This window comes from Leiobunum rupestre, chromosome 7, assembly GCF_980474605.1.
Source record: "Leiobunum rupestre chromosome 7, qqLeiRupe1.1.hap1, whole genome shotgun sequence".
In the NCBI taxonomy this organism is placed as follows: domain Eukaryota; kingdom Metazoa; phylum Arthropoda; class Arachnida; order Opiliones; family Sclerosomatidae; genus Leiobunum; species Leiobunum rupestre.
The window spans coordinates 35,160,488-35,180,522 of NC_143390.1; the positions used below are offsets into that span (position 1 = coordinate 35,160,488).

Genomic DNA, 20,035 nt, shown 5'->3' on the forward strand with positions numbered 1-20,035 from the left:
GGGTTCGTTCTCTTGCATCTCATAGACGCTCATCTTAAATGCATGTGGCCCCAGAGTCAAAGGCACCCTGAAAAAAATCGAAAGTCTCTCAATAAGAAAGAATAAGGATCTACGTAAAAAAGGGCAAAAAAGTAAGGTTCGAGTAAATCTTCAATGTAACTCCACGCTCCAAAAAATACGTCCCGTAAGATTTGGTTGGTAGGATAGAATAAAAAGGGAACATCTACGATTTTTTTATTCCTTTCTTTTCTTCGCGCATCCCCCCTGGAAACCTTTTCTATATAGGAAAAAAAAGACTAATTTTGAAAAGCGTACTAAGAAATTGTATTTTGTAGGTGGCTTACAATCCTGTTAGTGGAACTAAGGCTTTTTTTTATCCGAACCAAGACAAGATGGGAAGAGCGGGGCCTTTCTTCTTTCTTCCAAGACGAGGTAAGTATAAAAAAAGGTATAGCGAAATTTCCTTCATTTCTAAAAGCTAGTTTCTGTTATTCGCCTCCCTATGTCTACATTGTCCTTGTTGGCGTAGTTTCCTTTTATACGTTGTCAGACAAAAACACACTCGAATCAGATAGGGACGTCCAAATGCTTCCTCATCAATGTCCTAGTGGTTTATCGTGCCGCTTCACTGAACAACAAGAAGGCTGAATCTCAGACTCAGTCGCGGAGATATTATCTTGTCATTTCTTCCTCTTGATGAAGTTTTTGAAAAAAAAATTACCAAAGTAGCGCGGTGATTTAAAGAACAGAATTGAAGTCTAATAAAGAGGAAATATCTTGAGTGCCATTTTGATAGAAATTATTAAACTGAAACAAGGTTTAATTCAAAAGCACAATATATCCAAACGCCCGTGTTTAGCTAACTCAACCACTGTCTGGTAAAATACCAAGTTTAAAATATGACCAGGATTACCGTTAATCGATGGGAAGCCACGTTTTCCGGCGGGTATAAGCGTCTAAATAATATTAGATTCCATAAAAAGTGCCTTCTCTTGAGTAAATTGTCATAACATTTACGATATTACAGTAACCATTGAATAAAAATACCAAAGATTTTAAGTTTGAGAGGTTGAGATCGAATAATTCTAAGTTGGTTTACCTTCCTTTTTAAAATAATGGCTCAACGTCAGGAAATTGTATTTAAAAAGCGCGGATTCAATGAGGCCCTTTATACTGTTGCAAGCCGTGATTTATTACGTTTTTTCTAATCCCTTGTAGGGCGATTCCATTCACATCCTTATTCTCTGGTAGCAGATGAAAAATCTGTCCTGTCAATATCGCTATCGAAAACTAGCCGATTTAATACGAGAGAGCCCCCAAATTAAGAGCTATATTCTCTTTAAAAAACCTGACCTTTAAACGTATCGATATTGGTTGGCGTTCGTATTATTATTTTTCGTCTAGACCTATTGGGAACTCTTATTTTTGTTGTCTTACACATATTTTAGGGACGAAAAATTGGGGACATTTTTATGACGTCTCTCTTTTTACGAGATGCGGAAATTAATTAGTGGGGCTTGAACATCGTTGTCAAATTGGAAAAAGAGCCAACATATTTTATCTGACGTAGCGACGTTAATTAATTCTTCGAAAGTTTTCGCGGCGTGGAAGGGGTTGAAAAGAATTCGTCTCTCAAAGATGAATAAAATTACTGCACCATTTATTAACATATTTTTGTTTTCATCTTTATATATATATATATAAAACGATTATTTACAAACTTTGTTAATTCTTAATTTTTTCTTCTAGTGTCTCTTATCGGTCCTGGTTTAGTCATTTTCCCCCAACAATATCCGAAAACTCGCGGCTCATTTAAACAACAACGCGATTCTCTTATAGTCACTTTAGTTCGGCTGGCTTTTTGGCTGGCAGTCTTCGTTAGTCTTTAAACGTATTTGGTTTTTTTTTCAGTGTGTTTTGATTGTCAGTGAGCTAAACCACTATACTTCTACCGTGTATGAGGACGTCTCGTTGCTTTGGCATCTTCCCTGAAAATTCATCGTGAAAACCTGCGCTTGAATTAGTGGCCTGATTCGATGCGATGTCTATTACGTCGCCCTCCATATCATCGGGGAAAACGTGAAGCATCGTTAACTTACATTGTCTGTCGGACTCTGTCTCCGAGCCTTCCTTTGGAACGTTTTGAACTGACATTAAGACATCGGATAAATACTCGCTATCTGACTCGTTCCCTGAGCTTCTGCGGAACCAAAGAGAAACACACCTGTCAAACTATCGTTGACGCGAACACCCAATAACGTGCAATGTGCGTCAAACAAAACAAAGTGCAAATAAACGAAACGGTGCTACCAAAAGTCGCGTGCGTTTGTATTAAATCGATACGCTTCTACCGTTATGAACGGTTGAACGGACACATTAAAGCAAATCGATTTGTAATTCGAAGCGGCTTACTATGGATGGAAGGGAAGAGCAAATGAAAAGTACCGGTAGCGGCCAACAACAAAGCGTAAATCGTTTAGTTAAGACATTGAAAACGTAAATTCTACAACGGAGATCTAGAAAGGAGGAGACAGAGAGCAAGATCTCTCACCCATCCCCTTCTTCTCTCCAGGATCTGGAGCGATACCTCTTCCCACCTTTTCTGTAGCTTGGCTTCTTATAAGAATAATCTGACCCGTTATCAAAAAGAGAGATTCAAAAAACGGTGTTACTCGTCCGACCAAATGTCCAATTTTAACAACTCACGACCGTAGAAATAATTCAACTGATGGATCGGACATTCCGGAAAACAGTATGAGAGATTTGTTTTTAATTTTATCCCCAGTAACTGTTAATTTTTAAAAAAATCCATGGATTTGTTTTCGTTTTTCAGTGATTTGTAGATATATTTTTTTTAATATTGTGGGTTTTTCAAGAATTCATGGATTGGTATTTTTTGGTTGATTTTGGAATTTGTATTTACAAAAAAAAATCAAAGTTTCTTAAAAATACAAAATGGTTTAGGGATTTTTGATTTTTCAGTGAGTGTATTTGATTTTTCTGAACGTCCGATCTCTCTAAATAAACGTAGACGAGCTCGCGCTGAATTATCTCTATGTTCGTGAAGTCAAGAAGCGAAATGAAATCTACCTCGCTCGCTAGGAACTGGTGATCTACTATTATATTGAGGATAACTCCTCGACGCTTCGGCCTTGGAAGAAAAAGGAAATAATCGTTTAAGAATAACGAGAATGGAAGGGAGCCGCCAGTTGGAGGAAATGGCGAATCTTACTCTCTTAACTGGAAAAGGAACGTCGTAGACGTGGTCGCTCTGTGGTCGACCGAACGTCCGAAGGTTGTCGTCCAGCTTCTGCCTCTGGCACGCCGTCTCTCGTTGAGATTGGCTACGAGCCACCCCGTACGGAGAAACCAAGTAGGTTGGTTCCATGGTGTGATCCCCAGTAACGGAGAGTGGAAGACTTTCGGTCTTGGTGTGCTCGCAGCCGTCGCCACCTTTTTGCCATCAAAATCGAAACTTTCATTAGATATGACGTCAAACTGTCAAAAACACTTTCGCAGGCGAGGTCCAATGTGAAAGGCACTCAAATAGTAACACCGAAGTTTTCTGTTTCATTTTATGTATGAATTAATTTAACAAATGAATATTCAATTGTATCATTACCCTTGGGTCTTTAAATTAATAAGCTAATTTATGGTTAACTAGGCTAAGTGTATGAACAAAATTTTGAATTATAAATTAACTTCAGTGATAAACCGAATCTCGGTTTCTTAAATTCAATTTCAAGGTGTGTTTTTGACTTACACTATTGAGCTCATTTTCTCCGGTGCCAACCACTGCCGCAATAAAAATACGAGTTTTTCATAAGCCTATCAAAAGCTACAAATTCGAGATCACAGATGTTCCCCCGTAGTTAATAAACACTCTTAAAATAAATTAACGGATAGATCCTAATTGCGTGAACAAAGGGCAAACAGATTCGAAATGTAAACGGGACCAGGAAACCCCAAATTGCGTTACCCGGAGCAACTTAATACGTGGCGAAACTTTCGTTTTAGGAAAGCTTTAGTTATTTGCTATAGCGTAGAATGAACGCTAGGGATAAAAATGAGGAAAAAAGCACATCTTTTCTATTACGATTCTTTCTTATATTCTCCCAGTGGGAAAAGGTCAGAGCGAGAGAAAGTGGGCCGAACGCGGGAAGAATAATGCGCACCTGTCTTTCCCCGAAAGTGTACTTTAGGCGCTAGTCGTCCGCGGGACTGACAAAAAAACGGTTTACCTTGAGCGGAGTTCAATCGTTGCGGGGCGTTTCTCCTGCGAGTGATAACGTAAACGACCAATAGGAGAACGACTAGAACGATGACGGAGATAGCGATGGGTATAGTAATGGTGAAATGCCGTTGCAGGGCGCTGTTGGCGTTCGATTTCTCCGAGGGCGTCGGTGGATATTCTTCGTCCCAAAGAAGCGCAAAAAAGAGAGAACGGAAAAGAGAAAGAAGAGGAAATTGTAGGGATGGAAAATGGAAGAAACGATTTTACCATCATGGTTTTTGTTCGCCCTTTCCCTCCCTTTATTTCGATTGTAAAGGCGGGCTGGCCGAGAGAGAGATTTGGCGTTATTTTCGCGGAGAGTGGAAAGAACCAGAAAAAGCATGAGGGCTCCAGAAAGCATTTGAGACTATTCTCTCAAAGATAACCCGAGAGTTTCGTCTCCCGCGGGAAACCTTTCGGGGAGGAAATGATTGGCTATTACGGTACACGGTCGTCGCTTGATTTACTCTCCATTCCGATAGAGTTTACAGCGAGGATCCCCCACTACCACCCCAGCAGCGCCCGCTTCCATAATCTAGCCCGTTGTTTCCCCTTTGCCGAAAGGCTAAAAATCACAGTCACTGTCCACTATCGCTATTCGAATGGTAAAAGTTCTTCGAGTAAACTACCAAAATGTTTAAGAATATCAGCCCATCCACGGATCAATGGCCCGTTTTTATTTGCATTTTATCCGAAGCCACGAACAGATAAGGGAGAACAACATTGGAGGGAAATTGATTAGGGAATCTCAGAGAGGGAGAGGACCTGGCTTCGAGCCCGCGTGTGTATCCAACGTCGAAAGGGCGGTTGACGCGCCTTGTCCTATTAAAGGATATCTAATTGAATTTGATCGCGCGACAACCGATGAGTCGGCGCCCGAAAACGAAAATAAAACGCTTAATGACCTTTCTGATCGACGTATCGAAAGAACCATTAAGCGGGAATTTAGGGGCAGCGCCTATTTTGCAAAGCCCAACCCGCGCTCTTCAAATATCGTTCGTGGCTATCTTATATGGAACTATTACTACTCGTGCATTGTAGTTTCGAACTTAATTTCGAATCACCACAAGGTATTAAAATTGTTATAATTATTGTCCGTTATCCAACGAAAAATATATTGTGACGAGGCCTAATTCTTAAATATGAGTCATACGCGTATCCTACATTAAGTGTATAATATTCAAGGGCCTAGATAGGAAAGAAAATTGAAAACTTTGAAAGAAAATTAAAGTCAGTCATTCGAAAATTCTTTTTACTGACTAGAGAAAATGAAAGTCTACGAGAGCAAATTTCGTTCTCTATAATTTCGCTCTTATTGATTTCTATGAAACTATTCTCGTTTTAGACTAAATGAAAATTTTACAAAAAAATTTCCAGCGCTGATGGGCGTTTTACGTCCGTACTTAATATTTTTCAGCGGAATTTCGCAATTATAATTGAGCCACCTTGAGCTTCCCACCAGTCCCCTCTCAATAACGTCGCGTATTTATATATACTGGGGATCAAGTCTGATACAGCTTTCTCCGTTTCTCATCTCGGGATGGGGAAGGAAATTTAAAGGTGACTCATTAACTTTTTATGCAAGGCTGGTTTATGCCTCTCCTTACCTCCCTTTTTCTCGGTATTCAGGGGTGGTGCCTCCTTCGTGACCCGAGCGGCCATACCGAAAAAGAACTTCCCTACATTGATCACGCTGTCAAAAGAGATCAGTCCAGAGTGGCCGAACTTGCGTAATAAAGGCCATCTCAGTAGTCAGTAAATGAAACGAGCCATCTCGACTTCGAATGGCGCTGCCAAGACGAATGAGGAAAATATTTCTTTTTTACCCCCATTACGGGCGTAGGAGAAAAATCCGTCGCGAATGGAGAACGAATAAAAAAGCCCAATCTTAGGGAATGAAGAAGTTTAAGAAAACTTTAATTAGAGTCTCGGAATTAAGGATCGGCAGATGACGCTCGCTCTCTCGGGTTCAACTCCGGAGGCAATGGTCGCGACCGAGCGGAGTAATCATTGCTTCGCTATATAATTGTTTCTTTTCCCCTCGACCGTGCAAATACAGAGAAAAAAAGGTAAAGGCAGAATGAAACGAAAGCAAAGCCAGAAATAAAACCAAAAGCATCTCGGTATGTTTCTCCGTCGAAGAGGAGGAGCGTGCTGGGATGGCTATTCGGGGGAATCGGGCTGAAAGAGAGGAAGGAGCGCGTGCCAGTACGCGTCAGTGGAACTTCTAGCGACGGGGCGGAAACACGTCTCGAATCCGGATAACTTGATTAATTTCCGGCAATGCTAGGCGCGGGGGGAGGAACCCGACGGTGAAGGGGAGAAATAGATTCGAAGGACTATTTCTGTGTTAAAGCAATCCTAAAGGTATATATACTAGCCCCGTTCACGGTATAGACAACGTGACCACATTCGCTTCGGATCGCGCGGAGTGATAAAGAAAAATTGGCAGGACCGTCTGTTTTCGTCTCTCGTGACATGTCGCCGAATCCCTAACTGGAAAAAAGGGGAATAACACCTCGGCAGAATCTGGACGGTCTTGTACGCGGCAGTCAACGAAAGGAGAAAGCGCACGTAGATAAAAAAGGAAGAGTCGTTTTAGCCCTAAAAGAAGAGTAATCACGACTCAACGCGACTTTTGTCAAAGAAAACGTCATTCGTATTTCAGTTATAGATGGGCGCCAGGCCCGTCTTAACGGCAGTCGGATGAAACGTCAACCCGGTTTTAGTCCTTTTCTTTAAAGGAAAAATAATGGGGTCCGTCATCAGGCCTCGAACACAATGACGCGTATCGCTACGCTACATTGACCGAAGGCGCCGGAAATGTAATTTTCTGATTTAAACATTATCATACGGTAGACCTCTATATAGATCGATATATTTATAAAGGAATCTATCGATGCACGCGTCGAGGCAAACCCGTCAATGTTTCAGTGGCTATACAAATGTAATCGCGTATACCTAAAGGGGATTATTAACCAAAGATGGAACGTTGAAATCATCTTACGGTGATTTTCAAAGCCTGGTTATTTGGATAGACAGACACCTATAAATTAACTAAACAGTACCATGAAGGATTGCTACGCGTATTGAACGGAAACGCTACGCGTGGGAATATATTCCGAGAAAGTTCTTAGTCGCGTAATAAATATTGTCAATATAATTTAGACACGGCCCAGTAAAAAGAATGGTAATATTAATTCGCAAACAATGGATTCGGGGAAATTTCACGTAGATAGCATCCCATAAACAAATGAAGATTAAATTCCAACGGTCGTGGAAGCTAAATTATCGGCGGAACATTTTACGTTCGCGCCATAAAAAGAACGCGCGCTTCGTCTCTCGGCCCGTTCGTCTCCTTTCGCCTTAGGCTTAGCGAAACGATTGGCCCCTCAACGTTACAGTACGGAAAAGTCGTAAAATAGCGGAAACTCGCCAGCGATTTAGAGCGACGGATAGAGAAGGCGCGGGGGGGGGGGGGGGGTCTAGTCTATATAAGGGTGAACCAACATCAAATCACCCGGAGATCTATTGCCAGAGCGAGGGCAATTTCTAACGCCTCGCGGAGAAAAAAGGAACGTAGTTGGGGTAGATTAGACCACAGTGGCCTTGCTCGAGCCAACTATTAAAGCTCGTAAAAACGGGTTCGAGCCTGCCGCTCATTTTAATCAAAAGCGCTTAGACGACTACCCCGAGATTAAAACGACGTTATCTTGTTTCGCTTCTTGGCGAAACGTATCCTACTGTCTTCGTAGCGCACACGTGGATCTCGTTTCAGTGTCGCCTACTAACGGCCGAAGCGGGACGTAAGCGAAATGGTTTTAAAATGACCGACTGTAGCCCTAATGGGAAAAATAAGGACTGGAAAACCACGCTTGGAAAAGAAACATGTAGTACGTATAAGTTAACGAAATACGCGGAAACCTTATTCGTATTCAATTCCTAAGGAAACATAGGCGAGTCTTTCCATTAAATGGAAGGGAATATTCGTTCGTAAGAGCTTTTATCGCGAATTTAGAAAGGGACGGGGTTTAAATATAGCGTATCTGTAATATAATTTCGGGCCGTATAGCAGCTCGCTCTTAAAAGGGGGAATTTCTCGTCGGAAATCTAATAAAAGGGCGTTTTGAAAAGAGGAGCGGCTTACCTCCGTGAATGGTCAGCGTTCCCACTTCGTATTCTCGGCCGGTGGAGCCGGCGTCATTGTGGGCCGTTAACGATACGACGTACCAAGTGGCAGGCGTTAGGTCATATATGTAAATGTGTTGCTGTTGAGGAATAATGTTGTTGGAGACCAGCGTCCACTCTTGGTGGTCCGTTTGCCGATATTGAATTACGAAGAAAGTGATGGGACAGCCTCCCGACTTCCAGGCTCTCAAGTGGACAATCATGTAGGTCGAGTTGACGGTGAAAAGATCGCGTTGATCCGGAACTTCGGGAGCTGAACGAAAATAAACTAATTTCATCGGAACGATTCAAATTAGCTTCACGAGATTATTTTTCAATGGCTTGAAACGAAAAGGTCAAGGAGCCAAATTATTATATTAATGGATATTTGAGGAATGAAAATCAATTTTGGAAATTGATTATCAAATTAGTTTTTCAAAATATCGGGTGTTATTTTATATGGACTTACATGACAAAATTACTCGCAATTACTTCAACAAATTAAGTAATTGGAAGGGTCAAAATTGTTTAGTTTGCCTATTGATATTTGGGTGAAACTCTGTGACAATGGCACTTTTTGATATTTTGTAGGCGTTTAATTGAAGATAAAATTGGTTTGATTTTTGTAACGTGAACTACAATATACACGCTAGGTTTCAGGATGGGTGGAGCTTTGGATAATTTTAAAATAATTTTGTGTATTTAATTATTTGGTTAAAAAAACGGAATATTAGTTAATAATAATAATAACTTTGTGAGAAACTGGTTGGGGTTTCGTTTATTTTGTTAACTAGATACAAAGGGAGAGTAACTATGTTGAGACGAGTTTTAGCGTTGCTCCCAATCCACTCATGCTCGAAAAGAAAGCTTATATTCAAATAAACAACCTGTCCTGTTATCTGATTGGTTGCCTAAACTTGACGTCTTAGACACTATTTAGCACTCCACGGTAACGTTTTTTCTTCCCCCTCTCGAGCCAGGGTATTATTCGCCCATGCTGCCCTAGAATCGTCCCCACATCGTCATAATTCGTATACATAAGTATGGTACCTCTTAGCTTTCTTTCTATTCTATTTATTTTATTTAAATTTACTTATTTTACGACGGAGACTATTTAAAAGGCCTTAGACGCTACTGATTTTTATTTACTTCTGCTCAAACAATTTAATTCATCGTTACACGGAAATACAGCGTGAAACCGTGGGAGTTCTTACCACTTATAGTACATTTGCAGGGTTAAGCCTTTAAACGTTTAAAAAATAAGATTTCTCTCCGAGCACAAGTGTAGTGCGGTTCGAACATTTCTACAGGCGTTAGTAGGGCAAAAATAGACCTCACCTTAACACCTATAACAAGTTTCCAATACTACTTTTCAATGCCACTATTTTAGTTCATTTTAAATACGTTTAAGGATTTGCAACTACTGTTGCGAATACAATAGGCAGTTCCTAGACATCCGGAAATTCCCAGCCCACTATTATTTATAATTAAAAGTAAGCCAGCAGTTTTAATTGATGAAAAACCATAAACGAACTTAAAAACGTTACGCTGAAACGAAAATTGCGAGGACATTCAGACCACGTAAGACTAATGATACAAGAAATATGAATTAAGACTTCTCTAAAAAGGGATCTCGCCTTTCAAGTTAAATTGATCACGCTTACGCGAGGTAATTAGAAATTTGAAAATTTCTCTCGGGAACCAAAATAATAAGCGGCCTCTTGGAGATCAATATCATTTCCCAGCTCTTGACGAATTTATTTTATATTTTTCTTCTTCTTAGCCGCAAGAAGAAGAAAGGCGCTTTAATAAGAAATCCGTTCTCTTTCCCGAGGATCCGCCCAAAAATATATTTCCTTCGATGCCCCGCGGAGACAAATTATTTTTTTTAGCGCGCCGCAAAGTTGTTAATAGATAAAAGCAACAGAGGAGCTGCTTGATGATTTAATATATACCGCGGGAGGGCAACGCGCCCCTTTTCAGTTTAAACATCAATATCGGGGCTTTTCTGGAAAACGTTAAAAAACCTTACTTCGCTTTCGACGACCCGCCTCGTTGCCCTTCCCCCCGGACCTTTCTCGAGATTCGTTCCCCGAAGCGCCGAGACTGAGTAATTACTGTTATTCCCGCAGCTCCAATTAAGGGACTTTGACGCGGGGGTGGACCCACGGACGAGGCTTAGCACCCCGGATTCCCCATCGGGGAGTGCGGAAGCAACTTACCCTCATCACCGACCGACGAGGAACTTTTACGATATTGATCCAATCATAATAGGCTCATTTGGGAAACATCAGTCTGAATAAGTGGGTTGGGGGGGAGCGATTGCCTACCGGGACTCCGTAACCGCGAACGCCGAGACTTCAATACTAAACTAAGCTCGGCGGAACTATTATCGGGTGAGAATAGGAAATTGAAACTCACGTCCACCGTCCGTCGCAGCGTAGATGATCTTGCTAGGGTCGCTGCGACCGGCCCTGTTGTAAGCGGCGATATAAAAACCGTATTTAGTACCACATTTTAGTTCTCGCACGTTAAACATGGTCGTTGAGTTTCCGGCGTGGGTTTCTTGCCAGGGACCTTCCTCCGTTTTATAGTAGACTTTATAGCCTGCGCCAAAAGATAACGTTAAAAAATTGGGGACGCGGGAAACGAAAAAGAGACAAAATGAAAGAACGTAAATTAGAGAGGGGTTTTCTCATAACTGGAAAGAATCGCCAGAGCCAGTTGAGAGAAAGGGAAAATCGAAAAAGAAGCAAAGAGGACGAAAGATCGAAATAAAGGGTAGGAGGAGATACCGTATAGCGAAGGTAAAAATTAATTTCTGAGGAAAAAAGGGAATGAAGGGATTTTCGGATCCTTTGTGTACTTTGGGATAAAGGTTCCTTTTTCGAGGACGGAAGAGTTGATTCAGTGCAAAAATTGGAACGAGGAGAAGAAAGTAAAAAGCTGGCAACACAACGTCAATTTTGGGGGCTGTATACCTATTATGGGAGTATAGTGGCTCGAATCCGTCATCCAAGTCAGTTGAATCGAAGTGGCGCTCGTCGATGAAACGCGAAAGACGGGAGGCTCAGGTGGGTCTGCGAAAGAGAAAGATTACAATTAACGCCTTAAAACAATTTTTAAAAGGAAAACTTTAATTCAAAGGTTTAAGAGGCTGGTGCCACTGATTTGGCCGTGGTAAAAAGGTTGAATAAATGATTTGAGAGTCGCCCTTGATTGAATATCCCATCGATTTATGTCAAGTGGCCGCGTGATGCCATATATCGTCTAATATATCTACACGAGGTAGTGGTAGAAGCGAGCTCGTGTCACCCAAAGGTTCTTCTTGGCGCAATCCGTCCCCATTGGAAAGCTCTTAACTCTTAAAGCATTATCTGTCAGAATGAAGAATACGCCTTATTCGTCATGATTAGCCCGCTTTGCTAAAAGGATTTCTCGTCCGCTGGCTCGTCTTGGGGACTCTCTTGACCCGAATAACACGACGCCAAACGACCGCCCCGCCAGCGAGAGACTGCCCTCTAATCGAAAACCGCAACTCCGAAGCGGCACCATTCCAAGCTTCAGTCCGGGGAGGGGTCCGTGATATACGGCGAGGTCCGTCGCGAAAATATGGACAAGGAAAGACTGCCAGCGTCTTACGTTAGATTATCACGGTGGTATCAAAATCAATGAACGCGTTCCCTCAATAACTTATAAAGAGCCGCGGCAACGGGTCCGTTCGGATTTATACGAGTCAAACCGCCGAGGAATTGAAGAGTTTGGTAAATCCGGCCTGCCAAGTGAGTTAGGAGACGACGGTTCGTAAACTTTCGGGATTAGGAGAATTGCCGCGGAAACCGCTTAAATTTTAATGCCGGAAGGACACGCGCAACCAATCGATCTAGATTGAGTTTAAGCCACAATGGCGCCCGGGGCGCGGGTCTTTCGAGCGACTGCCTCTCTTATTTTCCTCCTACGCCTTAAATCAGATTCCGAAACATCATCTATCGCTCATTTTTTCGTCTTTCCCGTAAAAGATCGGTCAATTATTTATAAGGGATTACGCGATAACGTCGTCGCGTATTTATCAAACACTCCCGGCGGAAATATTTCGTCTATTTTGCTTTTATAAATCTCGCTATCTACGAGAAAACTTAATAATGTTAAACTTTATCGTCGGAGCCCTTAGATGTAAAGTAAGTCGGGGAAAAGTTCAATCTCTAAGGGCGAAAAGAACGATCGCGTTAGAAACGACATCCGTAAAGATGGCTATAGCCAAGGAAATAAAACTATCTCCGCACTGCCTAATCTCGAAGAATATCTAGGAAACATTTCGCTCTTCTTTCTGTTAAAGCGGATCCGTAAGCGAGGATATATTCTCGACCCAAACTCGTACACTTTAAGACTACTTATGCCTCATTTATATTCACGATTAGATCTATTTTGAACACTAGGGCGAGGACCCTCCTTTCCCCGCGGATAAAGTTGGTCCTAAGAATTGAAAATCCATAACGGGACTCAACTAGCAAGGGTGACAGCGTCGGGTACCTCGCTATGAAGTTACGGTAAACGGCGAGCTTTAAACGAAATCCGAACTACCTACTCGTATATAGAATTTCCCGGTTGGCCCTCAACGGTCCATGAGGAATGGGAATGAAGCTGGGTTTACGCTTACCATACTCCAAAGTCCTGGTGATTATTTCCTCGGAGGCTGGTCCGGGTCCCTTTCCGTTGAATGCCTGCACGATCACCGAATAATCGGTGGAAGGAGTTAAACTATCGAGGCGTATTTCTTGACGGGCCTTTCGATCGATCGTCTTGAAAGTATATTGTTCGCGCGAATTTCTTTGCTTAATGCCGACGAAGAATCCGTCGATGTGAGTAGAGTTAGAAACGTCAGCCGGTAACTGTAATGGCAAAGAACGTGACACAGCGTTATTAATACGGCTATTTATCAACGGGCTTTTGGTCATTCTCCATAGTGCCCTCGACCGAAAGGAACTCTTTGGAATCGGACTAACTATACACGAGTGAAATACTAAATGAAGCGGTTCTCCCCTTTCAGTAAGCCAAAATATTCAGGTCAAACGTATGTGCGGGTTTACGTCGACCGCTACCAACGACCAAACGACATTAATCTTGGCGAGAAACGCCCTCGCCGAAAACTGACCACCAGGTTTGCGAGAGGGAAAAAAAGGTGTCCAAACCCGGGTACCCAAACGGATTGAATAACAGTAGGGCGCGGTTCAGTCGCTTCCTCCATTCTAAACTAAAAGAATATAGATATATCAAGGAAGCCAGGGAAATACCGACCACAAGAAAAAGAAAAAATTACAAGATGAATTAGTGTGCTGGGTGATTCCGCCAGCCTTTCACCGTGCTACAAATTGTGATTTATGACCCATATAGAATTAATAAAAAACTAAGCAATGATCCGTTAACATCCTGTACGAAACATTTTAACAAATTCCGCATGGGGATATAGATAAAAACTAACTACCAAAAGCATTATAACCCTCCCCCTCCCCCCTCTACATCTTTTGCTGTTTTTAGGCAAAAATATAAAGTGACTCTCGTTTGTTTATTTTGGTCGTAAATAAGAGAAAACTTTAGGTGTAATGCGATGGCCCTTGGTTATGGGTCACCAGTCTCGCGACAACCCCTTTCGGACGTTACTTGATGGTCCCGGTAAAAATAGGAGTTAAAACTAAATGGCGAAATAAAGATTAATATTTCTTTTTCTGTTGGTGTTCTTTGGCGAACTTACCTCCCAAATGACAGTGACTGATTGCGAAGTTTCAGACGTTGCTCGCACGCCGGTGGGAGCGAACCTCGGAGCTATCCGCAAAAAAGGAAAACGGGAAGAGAAGGGTGGGAAAAAAGCGGAAGAGAAAGAGAAAAGCCAATGAAACGGATGTAACCCGTTGAGTGCTTAATTGTACATGTAGAACTAAATAACCAAAGTAAAAGTATACGCTCGCGCTTAGTAGCAGCTCAAAAATGATGTTTGAAAAAATTGGTTGTTTTCATTGGCGCGTCTACGGCGTAAAAGCTTTCCCGAGAAGTATCGATCACGGTTAAGAGCCACTTAAGGGAATACACAAAAGCTACACAAACTCCACACAAACAAGAGCCACATCGAGGAAGATACTAAACCTTTTGATGTAAATTTCGAGAGGCGGTAATTTAATATAGACCCTCTGCGAAAGTGGGGAAGGCTAGATCTTTCCGGAACCGATAGTCGAAACCTACCGTCATCTGGCAGCCGCTCCGAGGATATGGAAGAGAAGGAATTCGAGTCCAATTAACTATCGGGTGATCAAATTGAGAAGCCTTTAAAGAGGAGTCTCTCAGCGGGAGACGGAGAAAGAGGCAACTGGCCATAAACTTAGTTTACTTCAAAATAAAGTTTAGATACTTTAATGGAAGCTAATGAAAATATTTATTGCGAAGAGTTGTTTAAATGGATTAAGTTTAAGATGACTTCTCAGCCTGAGGGAACGAAGAGAGCCGTTGTTTAATGAAAGAGAATAAGATAGGAAGACCAGCTGTTGGTACGAAGGAATGCATCTTGTTGCGATGCACTCGGATAATGGAATTCAAAGCGATCGAGACTGCTTTCGTTTCCTTTCGTCAATGTTTAAGTCAGCCGCCGAAAGTATAAATCCAAGAAAGAAAATGAGAACATCTCATTTCTTCCTCAGTTTAATCAAATATTAAACAATTTTTAGAGTAAGCGCTAAAGTTTTCCGTAACGATCTACTTACTGACGTTGTAAAAAATACTCGTATAGTAAATATTAAACTCAATACTAAAGAACGTTAGGGCACGCTTTCAACTATAAATTTACTCGGAAATATTTCTTATCTTTCCAAATTTTAGGCCGGAAAATGACCTATCATAGTCAGCAAAAAAACGTTTGGATCCCGGCAGCCAGAACCACTTTTTGGCAGAATAAACAAACAAATTTCAAGAAAAAACTCTGAAAACTTTAGGGTAACATCCACCCCGCTATCAGTGGTTTACTGCTTGCACCGGGAACAAGGAATAACACGTTAACAGCTTCCTCCAAAAAAAGACGAAGAAAACCTTTATAAAAACATCACTCCTTTTAAAGGAAAAAACTTTACCAAAAAGATATTTGAAAAGAAAGAAGCAAAAAAAAATCCGTCTTTATAGGGGTCGTATCTTTAGGCAAACTATAGTAAATTTTCAACTTCTAGATGTTTATTTGCGAACTTGGGCGTCACGCGCCGGGCCGATAGGAAGTAAAAATAAAGCCTCGGAAGGCGTATCATGTAAAGGGGTGCTTTATTTTGAAGAAACCTTATCTAAGATCAGTATGGATGTTGTAGTTTCGCAAATAGCCTCGGCTTATAGGCGCTTATTCCGACACTGTTCCTATTCTGTTTCACGATAATGTACATTTTATATTTTCGCTGTCGCCCTCTTCGCCAGTCTTTCGGGTTCTTGTATTACTCGTATTTCTTTACCAACAGCGCTCGGGGTGTTAAGGACATTTTTTACGTCTAGGGACACCACTTTTTACGGCATCTCTAGGCAAGCCTGGCGGTATAAAATTGTAACTTCCTACCAGGGGCTAAGGGCAATGTCTCGCAAACCGCACCCTTGCCGCTTCTTTGGTGGCGCTATCGCTTGAGAGTCTGAGCGGGAGTTATCGATTTGCCAGGCAGAGAAGAGCATCTATCAGGGCCTAGAATCTACGTAACCAACATCCTTTACGCGGTTCGCCGTTATCTATGGTAGAATTTCAGCCTTTCGCGGAGTGGGAGGCGTAAAAGCGATTTAAATTTTTATAACAACAACGATAAACAAGGAAATGTTTGACTTCGGGGCGTAAAACGAAGAAGGGGCCAACACCGCGATTACCCCCGAAAGCCGCCCTCAAATACTTTCTTGGCTGGCGTAACGCGCCGCTTTTGTATTCGCGAAACTAAATTGGCCCCGAATGTAAAAGATGGGAGTTCGCGATTATCATCAAGAAATGCGCTGAATAATGAAAATGACTTAAGGCGAACAAAGTTTTGTTATTCGCTCGCGGGCACGTGCTCGGAGGTTTTATATTAAACGAGGCCTTTCGTTTATATATATTAAAACCGTGATTAAAACTCTTCAGTTAGAATATTCCTGGTCTTTGTTTATGTGGGACGTTAAAATATATCCCCTTTATTTTTCAAGTACTGTAGACATTTTACATGTAAATGAGTTAATTCAGAAAGCAAGCCGTGGAAAAACTAACAAAGTATTTAGAAACCAGCGGGTTTAAAACATTTTTAACACGTTTTTCGCTGTTTTAAACAATTTTTAAATCAAACTTAAAGGTCCGAAAACTTGCTCCAAGCTTTTCGTCACTCTTTGCGTAAAAGTAGAATTTGAATAAAATAAAGGCCTACTCATTTTTTCAAATCACTTTAGGTCAAAACTGGCGCAAATCGAGTTGCTCCATGTGAATAGAACGCTTTTGTGGGTTACTTTTTAAAGAACTCCATTTTTCGTTACCGAAGCCAATCTCCTAATATTTACATCTAATCATTTTCGTACCCCTCCTTTTAATTAATTAATTAATTAATCGACTAATTTTCTTGGCAGGTTAACTTCAACAACATTTGTCGATTCGTGTGAACGAAAACGCTACGTGTTTAACGAATTCGAGTCTAAAACTATGCTCGCCAACAAAGTAGTACAAAATTTTTGGCCTCAACCCTTAAAATCATTCCTGAAAATATATCGTATAATGACATGTCTAAAGTTGTTTGTAACTTCATAGCATAAAACTGTTCAATACGTTTTACATAAATTAGTGTTTTTTAAATGGTACGTTATTTAAAAAATGTTTTAAACATTTTGTCAATGGATATTGAAAAATTGACAAAAAGCCATTGAAACAATGTAGATAATAAGTGATACTTTAGTATAAAACCGTGTTCGTTTCGTAATTAAGCGAGTTTCAATAACCGCACAGCCATCTATCGGCTTTAAACATAACTATTAGGATGGTACTTGTCGCAACAAAGGGCAGCCTTAGCTACCATCCTGTTATGCTTTTACGTCCAACTGCGCATGTGTCAAATTTTATAGAAACTCACTTATGGTATTAATAGATTAATGATGAGATTGATTTTCAGTTCTATAAATATCTTGGAAATCTGAAGAATTTAGTTTCTGTTTGTAAGAAACGCTTTAATACGTTTATGGTTCGGTGGGAGTAAGGTTTTAGTTTCGCAGCGAAGGATAATGCTCTTTCATAACTCGAAATACACTTAAAGCGTATTTATGTTTTTGATACGAGTAATAAAAAGACCATAAAGGGAGAATATAAAACTTATCTTGCGCAAACTATAAATGGAACTCTCAAAGTAAGAAAGAAAAAGAAACATGACACAAGTGCTCTTTGCCTTTAGCGTTTAACCAAAACATTTTGTTAAAATGCAACCTCTTACTGGCGCTTTATGGGAAATGGAATAGCACGCGAGACATCTATTTGAAACGACGGTTTTGTCTACCACATATCGGTGACCTTCTTCGACAAACATCGTATGTTCTGTCGAGTCGGGTTTTCGAAAGACCTCACTGATCTGTCTATAATTCGAGTCCCCGCGTTGGAGCGGGGAGCTGGGAGGAGTCTAACTTGTACTCTATGGCATCAGTATAATGACAAACCTTCTATACCTACGTTCGTCCAGCGTTGCAACTGTGAGTTCGGAGCTGAAATCGCTGCTTCCCAGGTTGTTTTCCGCTTTGATCTGGAACACGTACGACGTCAAAGGCTTCAGATCGGTCACGGTGATGGATGTCTCCGTGCCAGGAACCACTACCGGTGGAATGTTACGCACCCAATTGGCTATGTTCGATAAAAAACGGGGAAAAAATCAAACCCGTACGCTGATCGATAATATGAGATCACGAAGTTCTACAGCGCGTATTTTATCCGCACGCGTGTGCCTACTAAATGACTGAAACGCGTGCGTATTCGATCAAGTGTAAAATTCTCGTGTCATTGCTCGTATATCAACTTCAAATACGCCTACATTCCAGCCACCAAATCAATCAATCAATATTTAAAGCTCATTTTCCCGACACGTACCACTAATATATATTATTAACCTCGCGAAATAAGTTTCGACTGAATAATTCAATAACACGTTCCTCGGAAAAACTAACCACTTCTTATTTCGTACATGTTTAATCGCTCGTGTGTATCGAAGTCGGATAATTTCGAAAATCGTATAAGCATTTTAATCGAAACAAAAAACGAAACTTTTCTATAGTTTGTCTTCAATTTTATACGGATAATCACGAGATTGAAACGAATACAAACAGAACGGATCCATTTCAACACGAGAATCGTCAAAATAAACATAACTAAAAAAGTGACGCAAATTAATCAAGCAACTCTTAAAACGACGCGTGGTAATTATAGGGGTGGATGGTTTTTAGTGGGCAAGGTAATTGTTGACTGAATTGAAGGACTGCTGAAATACAATAAAGAGCCTGTTAAAATAAAGAAAGGAGGCTCGAATGGAAAAATGTCGCCAAAATAAAGATTGCGAACTTGCTTATATTTATACGAAAATAAATTTCTTGGGAGAATTTTCCCGCGAGTTGACATTGCATATTAATTACGTCTCGTGTTTGCATTGGGGCTCGCCACTGTTTGTTTGCGGCGCCCATTTTAATTGCTAATTCTTAATTCTCAAACGTGGCAGCGTTACGACGTTTTGCGGCCCTATTTTTGTCCCCATTGCGAGCGCACTCTGCTGACGGAAGTGGCCCTGAAGTGGAGAAGGCCGCCTTTATTTCTTTTTCAGCGTCCTTTTCATACAATATAGAGCTCTTCTTCAAATAGATTCTTTGTTTGCGTTGGGGATAGCGGCCAAATGGGATTACTTTTAAGCTTGATCAGTTAAGTCGAAATCCCCACAGAAAAGAGAAAACTAAAAAAATTACATATATAAAGGATAAGATCCTCGATATCGACCCGAAAAAGCTCTTCTTTCTAATGTTCTTTATTCTCTTTACAACGTTACTCCGGTTTTCCTGCCGCCTATAACGACTAATTTCCATAATTATTCGTCATACGTGTATCGGGGCTACCTCAAAACGGTCTTACCGCGCATTGTCTCCCGGAACAATGTATAACATTTTAAGTCCTTCTCATTATCATAAATTTAGCAAACTATTTTAGCTAACGTATAAAAGTTATAAATATATCAACGTATATTTATAGGCACAAATTATGAATATTGTAATTTCCCATTAAAATTAAAATATCGTTCTACATTATTTCCATTTAAGTGTCGTTGGTATACTAAATTCTGATTAGAGTTTTTGATAAGATTTTTAAATTATTAATAAGCCTAGTATTAAAATACCGCACAAGGGAGACAGTCAAATATTTATAAATTAAAATATTTATTGATATTTATATACAATCTTTTATATCCTTATTTGTGAGAGCTGCCATTTTATTACACTTCTGATTTCAAATAGTGCATGCAAGGCCGCTTCACGCGGTCAAGTGCACGCGACGTCTCGAGCTGATGAGCACGTGCAGGTGCCCTTGCCTGTACTATTTTAAATTAGGCCTGTAAT

General features: G+C 40.8%; 1 protein-coding gene across 1 annotated transcript in view; it reads right to left on the bottom strand.

The window, feature by feature from the left end:
- Positions 1–1,657: 1,657 nt before the first annotated feature.
- LOC149936101 (cell adhesion molecule Dscam1-like) overlaps positions 1,658–20,035 on the bottom strand; it is a 69,407-nt gene continuing 51,029 nt past the window's right edge. Inside the window, exons 11-22 of the mRNA XM_090154933.1 lie at positions 18,117–18,284; positions 14,190–14,260; positions 13,098–13,329; positions 11,422–11,520; positions 10,862–11,047; positions 8,421–8,714; positions 4,242–4,412; positions 3,233–3,453; positions 3,091–3,151; positions 2,552–2,630; positions 2,100–2,200; positions 1,658–1,988 (exon numbers count right to left, since the gene is read on the bottom strand). Coding sequence (XP_090011059.1) covers positions 1,933–1,988; positions 2,100–2,200; positions 2,552–2,630; positions 3,091–3,151; positions 3,233–3,453; positions 4,242–4,412; positions 8,421–8,714; positions 10,862–11,047; positions 11,422–11,520; positions 13,098–13,329; positions 14,190–14,260; positions 18,117–18,284 — 1,739 coding nt within the window. The 3' untranslated portion in view covers positions 1,658–1,932. The remainder of the gene's footprint in view (positions 1,989–2,099; positions 2,201–2,551; positions 2,631–3,090; positions 3,152–3,232; positions 3,454–4,241; positions 4,413–8,420; positions 8,715–10,861; positions 11,048–11,421; positions 11,521–13,097; positions 13,330–14,189; positions 14,261–18,116; positions 18,285–20,035) is intronic.